At 47.7% G+C, this 12,116-nt stretch overlaps 1 protein-coding gene across 16 annotated transcripts in view; it reads right to left on the bottom strand.

Moving 5' to 3' along the window:
- Positions 1–12,116, bottom strand: part of RALGPS1 (Ral GEF with PH domain and SH3 binding motif 1) — a 265,526-nt gene that overhangs the window by 39,718 nt on the left and 213,692 nt on the right. For all 16 annotated transcript variants that reach the window (XR_013759595.1, XM_079112919.1, XM_079112914.1 and 13 more), the window contains one exon: positions 748–885. Coding sequence is in view for 15 of the 16 variants with exons in the window: in XM_079112919.1 (XP_078969045.1) it covers positions 748–885 (138 nt within the window). In the remaining variant the exon portion in view is untranslated. The remainder of the gene's footprint in view (positions 1–747; positions 886–12,116) is intronic.

Genomic DNA, 12,116 nt, shown 5'->3' with positions numbered 1-12,116 from the left:
CTTTCTTGGAGTGACTGATGCCAGTCACTGCCCTCCTGCTGAGGGGGCCCCGGGGTGGGACAGACACATCAAGTGGCTGGAGCCAGGGAAGCCGTGAAGAGGATGGGTGGGGAGGACCCTGGTTTTCTGGGCAGTGTCCAGGTGCTGTGGGAGCCCTTGGAGGCCCCGCCCCTTGGCTGCCAGATTCTGAAGGTCTTTTTGTTTCTCTAGTCTCTGTTCTTGTCTGTGAAACGTGGATAACGACACCTGCTCCATGAGCTGATGACGGGTGGCAGGTGAGGCCAACAGTGGCAGGGGTCTGGACTCCCTGCGCTCGGCGGAAACCCAAGGGCTGTGTCCAGGGTGTGGCTCATGTCATGGCCCCACTTTCACACTTGAACAAACCGTAGAGAGGAGAAAGTGACTTTTCAAGGGTTAGTTCTGAGACTTGAACTGAGTCTGTCTGACCTGAGGTCTGTGTCTGTGACAGCTCTGTTGGCCAGGGTGAGTGGGGGCTCTGGGACAAGGGAGGCCCCTGTGCAGAGAACACAAGTGCCTGTCAGAGGAAGGCTGACCTGGACAGTGGTCTTTGAAGGTCAAACCCATGTAGAAAGGATCTAGCACATATCTGAAGCTTGAGATATTAAAATGAAGAGCTTTGTTGGACTACCTGGTTTCTGAAGTTTTCTTACTCCAGAAGAAATCTGATGTTGGTCCCAAATTTCAATGATACAAGATTTCAAAATCTCAACAAACAAGGTTACTAACCATAGCTGCAGGAAACTTGTAAATCAGCAATTATTCGGAGAATATTGTTCATCTGATTAGATCTTTGTTCATTTTCCATGATGCTGCCTGAGGCAGGATATGCAGAATCGATGTAGATTAAATCCAGAAGATAGATCCCTAAAATTAAAGAAGATATTGAATTGTGGTAGGAGTGTACTACTGATCAGAGCAAAAGAGCATAAAATAGCCCTGCTGTGCAAGGAGGAGGGAAGGGTAGCTTTCGGAGACCTGAGATCCTGTCTGTGTTGCAGTTCCAATCCTGACCCCAACTCCTCATTTTTCATGCAGACTGTAAATTGAACATCTGAGCAACATCCCAAATGAATGCTGGCAGATTTTGACATTTCTTGTTCATACTTTTTCCAACAATAAAGCCCTTTACTTATAACCCAAATTGAAAACAACAGGACATGAGATGAATACTTGTTTTTCACCAACCAGTGTAACTTATTTAATAGGTTGAAACTGTCATGTTGAGGAGGACATCCGTTTGGGTTGTTATAGTTTGGATCTGGAGCATCTCCCAAAGGTTCATGTATGGAAAGCTCCAGAGGTAGAGATTTAGGGAAGTGACTGGATCATGAGGGCTCTAACCTTAAGAATGGATTAATCCACTGAGGGATTCACGGCTAAATGAGCTACTGGGCGGTGGTGGAGATGAGGAGGTGGAACCTAGTTGGAAGCAGTGGGTCCTTGGAGGCATGCCTTTGGGGACTGTATCTCATCTCTCCCATTCCTTGTCTCTCACTCCACCTTCTAGTCACCATGAGGTAAGCAGCTATGCTCTGCTACTCCCTTCTGCCATGATACTCTGCCTCACCACAGGCCCAGAAAAAAATGGAGCCAGCCAACCATGAACTGAAACCTCTGAAATAAGGAGCCAAAATAACTCCTTCCTTCTTTAAGTTGTTTATCTCAGGTACTTTTTCAAAGCAACAAAAAGCTTACTAACACAGGCTGAATTCTCTTCACTTTTTCACTTAAGTGTAAGTTTGTCCATATAATATGCATGCATGCACACACATATATAATCATAAATTAACTAGAGAACAAAAGAAGAGATTAAAAATGGAAAAGTTCTCAGTACAAAGACAGAGAATTCTCCTGAGGATGCTTAAAATAGGTGTGATATAAATACAAGGCCTTAACAGTCCAGTAAAGAGCTGGGGGAATTCAGATTGCCAATTTGTATGCATATATGATATAGTAGTATAGTAACAAAATTAGCAATCTTGTTTTTATATAGTTCTTTTCAAATACCCATGGATTACCATAGATTACTTAAAACATTTTTGTTTATACTAGGTTATGAAGAAAGGTTCAATTCGTTCTAAAAAGTAAATACCATATTATTCACATTCTTTGACCTTACTATAACATATCTAGGATTTAAATACTAAAAAATTCTAACCATTTGAAAACACACACACACACACACACACACACACACACACACACACTCACAAGTAACTCCTAGGTCACAGAAAACACAATCTAAAATTTAAAAAAATCTGTTTGAAAATGATAACAGTAATACTACATATCAAAAGTATGATTCTGGTCGAAGTGGTAATTTTATAGTCTTAAAAGTTTACTATTAAATGACTAAGAATTATTACAAACAGAAAATTAAACTGGTGATTTAGAGTTTGGTATGGATGGGTGAGCACTGCACTAAGAATTATATGCCTATTATCTTATTTGTCCTCCTAACACCCATTTTTTGAGGAGGAAAGAAAACTCAGAGAGGATGTGTAACTTGTTGGAGGTCACCCAGCTGGTAAGTGCTGGAGATAGGAGTCCAACCCAAGCCTGTCTCCTCTGGAGTACATGCTTCCTGCTACCACAGTGGACCACTGGTGCTGGATACCATGACTCATTCGTCTACTTTTAAAATAGCTACACATTGTTACGGGAAACCATTAAATCACAGAAACACATGCTAGCACTTCTCATAGGAGTCATTTCTACTTCCTTTCTTTCTGGTGGTACTATGCTTCCAAAATTTTAATAATTAGAAATAATTTCCCTTGTACAGAAGCTCTAAGCCTGGTAGGTTTGAATCCATGGATTTATTCTTCCTCTTTGTTTTTCCTCTCTCCTCTTAAAAATGTAACTCAGTTACCTCCCCAAGGACTCGGCAATGGCAATCCTGAAAATCCCATTATTGCCTCAACCACAACAGAAAGCATCCCCAGAACTGAGGAGCGGGCGGAGGGATGTGGGCCACCAGGCAGTGTGACTGAGACGCAGCACTCAGATGTCAGCCTGCCTGACTCAGAGGGGCTGGGCAAACCTCAGCCCAGAGCAGGATAAGGGCAGAGGGGGACTTCTGCTCCTGGGGGTCCATTGCAAGACAGAACTGTCCCCTCTTTGTTGCATCAACTCTGGGAAGAAGGAGGAGACAACTAAAGCTCAGGGGTGAAGGCGCCTACCCCCGGGGCCTCACAGCAAGTGTTCTGGGTCTTGCATCAGGTCTGTCTGGCTGCTGCGCCAGCCCCAGCCCCTCCTTGCACTCTGGGAGTGGGGGGCTCGCTACTGCCTGAGAGCAGCATGTTCATGGTCCCCCCCCCCCCCAGGAAGCACGCATACTCTAGCTCCTGCCTGCTCCTCAGGCCACAGTGTGCTGAGAGGATGGGATGACACCCCCAAAGGAGGCCCCTGGCTCCAGTGACCTGGGGCAACCTGCCTCTGGGGATGACTGGACAGAACCTCTGCATAGACAGTCTTTCACTTCTGCAACCAAAATGGCCACAGAAGCAGCAAATCTTCTGTAGCTAACAAAGTTTTCAGGGAAACCTTTTCTGTGTCATATTAGTCCATATTAGGAAATACTTATACACCCGAAGCATAAGGAAATCATAAGAATAACTACCTCCAGCTGGCACTGTGCCAAGTGCTGGGCTAATCCCTCTGTCTGTTAGTGCTCACCACAGCTCCAGTCGGAGACATGATTGTGTCATCCGTGTACTTAAGGCCTGACTCCCCACCAGCCTAAACCCTGAGAATGGGCGGTGTGTCCTGTTCCTCGAGCTCAGTCCCTGGCGTCTGGAATAGAGCACAGAGGAGCTGGTGGTAAACACCAGCTGAAGAAGGGAACACTGGAATGAAGGCATATTTTATTCAACCCAGACAATAACTACGAAGCACATGTTGTTCTGTCACTGAAGAGACACCGAGAGTCAAGTGACCATGACAATAGCCGGTGTTTGCTGAGCACTCACTATGCCCCCCTAGGTCCTAAACTACTGGCTTTGGCCAGGTTACTAATCTATTAAGAACAACACTGTGGCAGGAGGACTCATCCCTGTCATATAGAGGAAAGAAGTGGAGCTGAGAGGTTGTGTTGCTTGCCTGAGGTCACACAGTGGGAGAGTGGCAGAGGCAGGATTTGCACACAAGTCTGTACAGTCTGCGTAGTGTCAGTCCTTCTTTTCCTTCAGCCAGATCCTCCAATGCCTGGTAAAATGGGGACATAGCTGAAGCTGGGGGGCAGCAGGCAATGGCTCTTCTTTGCCTGATTTCTCTGGGGCCCACTCTCTCCCGGAGGGCTCATAAAGAGACTGTGGCTCCCTCTCCCTGCCATACCAACCACCTCCTACTCCCAACTCTCCTGGTGCCCACTGGGGCATATCTGTCCCAGGTCCCATCACCAGTGGCCCACCAGCCTTGGGGGCTCAGCCAGATCTGCAGCATGACAGGCAGATGTGAGTGTGGGGCTCAGAGGCAGACCTGGGGCCCTGCCTCTGCCACTGCCAGAGTGCGGGTGGCCTCAGGTGAGGCGCTCTGCCTCCTGGGGCCTTAGTTCCCTTGACTGTGAAAGTGGGTAATAACTGTGACTGAAGGGAGTCTCCTGGCCCAGGGCCTGGACCATCAAAGTGGCCCAAAAGCTAAGCTGGGACCTTGTGAGGTCCCACTGGGAAAAGCAGCAGGATGTTCGAGACAGAAACACCCAGCTGCATTTGCCATAACCATGCATGGTGCCCAGATGCTGGTCACACAAGGCCACCCCCAGCTGGACCATGCTGGGAGCTTCCATCTGGAGGGGACAGCACAGCTGGACATCACAGTTCCTATTCCTATTTAGACAGTTACTGAAGCAGATGACACTGTGCTGTTGGCCCATGAAGATGGGCAGTAACTGGACCAGCCACTGGCTTTGGCTGCTGCAGGGTTGAGCAATGCCAGGGACTAGGCTGGAAGGGGAAGTGTGGACTCTTCAGGGGAAGCAGCTGCAACAGTCCCAGCCACTGTCTGCTACCGGGAGGACATGCACTGCTTATCTCATGTCCTTTTGCAGCAATCCTGACCAGCAAGTATTCTCATTCTCCCATTTTACAGGTTAGAAACTGAGGCTTAAGAAGAAAAGTGACAGGCCAAGGTCACACAGCTTGCAAGTGTGAGTCAGGCCTATTGGACTTCAAAGGCTTGGAACAGAGAGCAGTGCTAGGGGCTGGGGGCTGGGAGGCTCAGGGACAAGGGTTCTGGCCACAGAGCTGGAAGTGTGAGGAAGCCCACTGTGGCCTGCCTCCTGAGGACACTGCTGGCAGCTGGCACCAGCCCCATGCCACGCCTAGCCGCAGACTGGCCCTCTTCTGTCGGGGGCAATGCCCCACACCACACGTCTGCTCTGCTGCTTCTTGGTGCCCCACACAGGGCCTGGTGACACTGCTGTGGCTGCCACACGAGCGCCAGCCAGACTGCTGTGGTGGGGCAAGGACCCCCAGGGCCGGGAGTCGGCAGCCCTTGGCTGGCTGTGCTTCAGTGAAGCCTTAGCTGAGGCTGGGCTGGCCTCAGCATGAGGGGTGGGTGGCCGCCCCTGCTTCCTGACCTGAATCCAGGCTCCCTTCAGAGGCATCCACAAGATGCTCCAGCCCCAAGGAGGGAGCCCGAGGACAAAGGAGGCGCTCTCCTGAACAGACCCCTGCTCTACGGCGGAGGGACACCCATGTTCAGTGGTGCAGAGCCCTCTACAAGGCCAGGCACTCGCAGCCTCCCTGAGCCAAAGCCCGTGGCTGGCCTGGGGCTCCTGCAGGCCCAGGGACTCACTGCGCCCTTGTTCTCCCATCACCGCCCCGTCTCGCTTCCAGCCCGAGTCTGGTTTTGGTTTTTCTCACACGGCTTTCTTTTCAATAAGGAAAATTCTGCTGTGTTGAGGGGAAAAAAAACCTTTGCGGTAAAAAAAGTGCCACATTTTCATCTCAAGCGTTCTATTTTCTCTCGTTTTCAAACTTTGAGATGGAAGACTTTTTCCCATATTCTCCCACTCTGCCTTGGGAAGCCCACTCTCAGACTTCAGAGATGAGGCGTGTTGGCACTCAGAACTGCACTGTGGGGTTCGATCACATCAACTGTCCCCAGAAGTTCCCAATGAAATAACAGCAGCTGCTCATTAGGGTTTGTGGTTTGGTTTTTTTTTTTTTTTTCCTGAGAGAGCACAAAGCAATTCCATTTTCTGCAGGCAGCCCTGGCTCCCTGAGAAGATGGAGACTATGTGTATTAATTAGTGCCTGCTAATTAATATCAAGCATATAAAACAGCGGCTTCAGAACAGATCCTCATTTAAAGAACATCCCTATGGGAAGTCCGTGGGCTGCTTGCTGTCATGGAGACATATGCTTCCTGGTCTGCAGGAAAGGGGCAGGCAGGCCCCAGCGGTCACATGTCAGGCGGTGAGAAGCCGTGTTTTCTGCAGGAGCACATGGCTTCATTTATGTTTTGGTGTCCTGGCTCATGAATCACAAAGTCATGTGGACAAAGTCCTGCAGCCTGGACAGTATCCTGGGGTCCAGAGGAGCCAAGTCTCCTTCAGGCTCCCCAAGGTGAAATGAGGACACAGCTAAGACCCCTGTGCACCCTGGAGGTCACCTGTGGAAGTGCAAGGAACTAACTAACCTATTATCTCCAAGTGTCCCTGGAGAGCTGGGATGGCAAGGCATGTGCTGGGGTTCTGATCAGCAGAAAGAAAAGGGGTGAGGAGAGGCACTAGTCTGTATTGCTATTGGCATTGTTTTGGGATAGACCCTGTGCTACATGTACCATCTCATTTAAATCTCTAGCAACTTTATTGGCAAAAGAAAAGAAATGGTCACTTTTGTCTAGGCAATATTCACTCCCTAATTCTTTTGGAAACAGCCCTCGGTTTTCTTTTGGGGGAAATCCTACCTCCCACACTCATAATCCATGTGGTTTTGGTGGGTCTGGAGCAATTTCACTCCTTCCTTTGCCCCAGGGATAAAAACAACTTCTAAAAATAATAATAATTTAATAAAGAGAAAACTTTCACCAAATAACTCAGAGATGAAAGAAGAAATTAAAATCACTAACTATCCACACATAATGTAATCAAAACCTTATAACCGTACCAAGAGAAAAGTCCACACTTTAGAAAGAAAAAAATGCCTGGTCTTAGTATTCATCATAAAGAATTACAATTTATTATACAGAAAATAATAAAAACACAGCAAAAACAAGAACACAAATATAAAAGCAGAAATAATTAATTTTTAAAAATCAAAAGTCCAGCAGAGTATTAAAAAAAATGAAAGTTGGTTCTTTGAAAGAAATGGATAGAGAATCTTTTGGTATGAATAATAGAGAGAGAAAAAAAGAAAGAAAACACAGAAGTACAATGTTAGGGGTGAGAGAAGGGGCTATGACTGCATGCATGGAGGAGATATTAAAATAATTGTAATTTTATGGCAACACAGTTGGAAATCTAGATGACATGGTTGCTTATTAGGGAAATCTACTTTTCTCCCAAATTGTCTCAAGAAGAGGCAAAAACTTCTGTTAATATTAATGTTTTTATTAAATTAAATTAAAAACTACTAATATTTTATGTAAAAATATTGAGAAAGACACTGTAATTAAAACTACCATACCTAGAGAGTTTTATGAAACTCGTTCATAGAACCTTTAAAGAAAAACTGAATGTTATTTAAAATCTTTCATACCTTAAAAAGTTAGAAATAGTTGCAGTTCTTTTTGACTCTAGCACACCAAAACCTGACAGGGCGGCAAACACTAGAGTGTTAAGATACTTGTAGTTCACAGGACAGCTGATATACAAAGCTGCTACAGTGAAGGCAAATGTCACAGAGGATGAGCCGCATGCTCCTATGGAAGAGAGAGATGACGAATAAAGACGTGGCAGTTAGGCGGGTGCAATGGCCACGCCTGTAATTCCAGCAGCTCTGGAGGCTGAGGCAGGAGGATCTCGAGTTCAGCCTCAGCAACTTAGCAAAGCACTAAGCAACTCAGTGAGACCCTGTCCCTAAATAAAATACAAAGGACTGGAGATGTAACTGAGTGGTTAAGCACACCTGGGTTTAATTCCCTGGTACCAGAAAAAAAATGTGAAAGACCCTCAAGGCTAACTAGTAATCAAAGAAGTACATATTAAAATGAGATTATTTTTGCCACTTATACTGACAAAAATCAAAATGATTGATAATACTTGGGGTGGATAAGAGTGCAGCAGAAACCAACAGAAACTTTTAGGGGAGACTTGGCAGTATCTACCAAAATTTCAAACATACATTTTCTAGGAGCCAGCAATTTCACTCCTAGAAACTTATTCTACAGCAACACTCATACAAATTGTCAAATACTAACAAGTAATAGTCATTGTAGCATTCTTTATGATTCATTAATCATAAAAAATTGCATGGTTTAGATAAATTCTTTTATATACTAGCAGTGGAATATTATTAAAAGAATAAAATGTTTTTAAGGACTGATTTAGAAAAATATCTGTGATGTGTCATTAACTGAAAAAAACATCTACATCTACATCACAAATGGAGACATAAACACAAAGAATACACTGCTCAGCCTGTTAGCAGCAGCCATCTTTGGGCATGGCACTTTAGGGTTGTTTTCTGACTTACAGAATGTCATATTGTTTCAGTCATTAGCTACAAATATGTACTACTTTTAGAAATAAAAGAAAGCAGGATCCATTCTTTATCCCTCCTTTGCTCGTTCCTTCCTTCCTTCCTTCCTTCCTTCCTTCCTTCCTTCCTTCCTTCCTTCCTTCCTTCCTTCCTCCCTCCCTCCCTCCCTCTCTCCTTCTCTCCTTCTCTCCTTCCTTCCCTTTTTCCTTCCTCTTTTCCTCCTTTCCTCCTCTCTGTAAGAGGCAAGTATTTTGTTTCTGGCAAGTGATTTTGCAAGTACCCTTAGCTCCTGGTTGCAGCCTTGATCTCAGGCTTAGGTTGGAAGGCCACAAACCTTTGCTGACGGCCTGTCTCTGGTACTGAGCCTGTTAACAGAAGTGCCTCACCATCTCCTCCCTCATCCCCTGCCTTTTGTTCCAGACTCCACCCTGTGATCTTGCTCAACTCCTGTCAGGCCATGCTTGCCCCCCAGCCCCCGTAAAGTTACTCTGTGGCTTTCCGCCCCCAACAGACATCCTGAAAGCTCCCTAGGGAGCTCTCACTGCTCCTTGGGCTCTGCTTCTCCAGGCTTTCCTGCCCTTCTCCCATGAAAACCCTGCACATGCCCTCCACCCCACACCCCCGGGCCCACTGTGCCTCCTCCTGCCTCCTGATTGGCTTCCCTCCTCCTGTCACATTCTTGATCACACTCCTGGGGGCAAGTACTGTGCCCTGCCTATCTCTGCATGCTCCCATGCTCAGCATCAAACCCAGCCTAGAGTTGGGGCTCAAAGAATGTTTGGGGCCTGACCAGAGCCAATGTTGCATCTATTCACATGCACGACTCACTTTCATCTGGCCTCTGAAACTTCACTGTTCAGTAGAAAAGAGTGGCCATGGCTGTCGGGCACCCCACTCCACTGCCACCCTGAGGGCCAGCCCTGAGCTCTGCTATCTCCAAGCTAAATACCCTTATTTCTCCGAGCGCTCTGAAGGGCGTCCAGAGGTGCTAACGTCACCAAGAGGAAATGCAAAATGATTCCCCCGGTGAAAGCTTCGGAAACCTGCCTCTATATTGGGTAGAACCGAGGCTGCCCACGTGCCAAGGAAAACACTCCCTAGCTTGTCTTTCCACTGCTGGCTCTGAGATCTGCTACTGTGCACAGAAAGTCTCCCTGAACGTCCCAGGCCACCAGGATCCTGGCCAGAGAGTGAGCTCACAGACGGCCGTGTTAGTCGCCAAATACTTTCCACTTCCACTACTGCTCTCCTGCATCTGTGGCCACGCTGTACCTGGTCTTCACAGATACCAAAAATAATAACAGTGCAAATACAAAACTCAGCTTCATTCATTACTCAGTGGAAACTGCATAATGAAATACCACATTCTGAACCTCAGTCGCCAATCCCTCCATTCTCTGGGAAACAAGCAACAGATTTTAGGGGGGTGGGCTACAGCCAAACTGATTTTCACTTTCTTAGAGCAAATTCTTCCCTGATTTTGCCAAAGTGAAAACTGCAAGTTTCCTTGGGCCCTCTGGAGAGAAGGCATTGTGACCCACCTATCTTTGGTTTTAGGCTCGGGGGTTTTGACCCTTGCTGCCTTTCCTGAGGTGAGAGGATGCGAGTCCTCATAGGGCGGGGGCTCCTCTCGCTCCACAGTCACGCCATCTCTGTGGACTCCTCTCTTCTCCAGGACACACTGTGGACACAAGGCTCTCAGCCCAGCCAGAATCAACTGGCCCAGGGCAGCCCCACCTTTCCAACCCTCTTGAGGTCAGGGTCTGCAGGCCAATCTCATCAGGGTGGGCAAAGCAGCCTCAGCCCCAGCAGCAGGGGGCGCTGGCAGCAGCCAGTGCTGTGGCCAGCCTGCATCTGCCGGGGTTAGGGGGCGTGGGTGGGTGGAGGAGAGTCTGGCGAGATAATGCTTCAGACTGGAAGGCCCAGTCACAGCTTCCCTCCTGCGCTGCCTCTCTCCTCCCCACCAGACTCAATTCCCTTGGAAAACAATCCAAGAAACTTGACGTGCTGGGCTCAGGGCTCCTGGTCAGCTCCTTGAGAACTGACTTTCTACTCTGGCCTGGTCTCCAGCACCACTTTTACTCCTTCTGGCTTCTCCTCTCCTCCACAGTTCACTGCCATTCCAGCAGGCTTTGGGGTCAGTGCTGCCCGCATTAGGACAGTCCTGGCTACACCACCAGAGGATGCTTTGTGGGGAAGGCAGAGATCTAAGTGGCAGGGTAGCAATTCTTTTGGGCAGTCAGAAGAGACCAGAAGCCCTCTGAGAGAAGGTGGCGAGGCACTCCTAGAAGGGGGTGCCACAAGAACACAGGGCCAGCCCTCAGTAATGTCCACCATCACTGAGAAAGGGCATCAGTGCTACAGATTTTTGTGGAGTTACCCCCATACCCCAGATTCAGGGGTAGAGGAGAACCAGAGAGGCATGTTCCCTGACCCCACGAGGCACACAACCTGGTGTTCAACAGAGGCACTAATTACACAGATAATTAAGGGCATGGAACTACTAAAACAAAAACTTGAGGAATTAAACTCAGGTGAGATAGAAATGGGTTAGTTATGACCTTGGCATCAGTGGCCTCTCCTCAGCTCCAGTGCCCCAGGTCACTCTGTGTATGAGATTCCAACCTAGGTGCTGGTACCTGCTGTCAAACCCAATGATCAGAGTTCTACACAGCATTGAGGAAAGAGGTGGGGGCAGAGGCGCTTGCATTCAAGTCCTGGCACTGGCTCATTACTCAGACTGAGCTAAGGAAGCTTCAGACCCCTGACCTTGCTGGGGCTGGATGGAGACTTGGGGACACAAGGCACACACATGGGGCCCTCATAAGCCCCACACATAGAGCCCCACATATAGGCACACATAGAGTGGACCCTCAATGGAGCCACTCAAAAAACCAAAACTTTAGGAAGATATGGGGAGGCAGCATTCCAGAGCCTCCTTGACCTATCACTCAGGTTCTTATGGGCAGAAATAAGATGAAAACTCCCTCACTGAGAGGGGCAGCCTATTGCTAGAATCTGGGAGGAAGTTTAACATACTACAGAGCAGATGTATGGGACAGAAGCTGAGCAAATTTAGACTATCTCTTGAAACTGAGACAGTGTGTACCTCCCAGGGCCTGTCCCTAGACTAAGAGGTCTAGGGCTATGGGCCAACCACAGCACACTGCTCATCTGGGATTCTGGAATATTCTGACCCACCCTCTTTTGTTCTTTCTTCTCATCCACTTGCAGATTTGTCCTTCCACAAAAGGATTGGAGGTGCTCAGAGGGAGGGCCAAAGGGCTGCCTATTGATAAACCCCAAAGTTAAGTTGATTTCTCCATGTTTAAGGGTATATCCAGTGGAAAGAAAAAACTGAAGGGACACTTGAAAAAACACCATTAAATCATGGGGCTGTGCAGTGTGCAGGAGTTGGCAAAGGTATGATGGCCACCTTCCCTGAACTGT

Source organism: Sciurus vulgaris (genome assembly GCF_902686455.1).
Source record: "Sciurus vulgaris genome assembly, chromosome: 15".
Lineage (NCBI taxonomy): Eukaryota > Metazoa > Chordata > Mammalia > Rodentia > Sciuridae > Sciurus > Sciurus vulgaris.
This window is presented reverse-complemented; position numbering and strand designations above follow the sequence as displayed.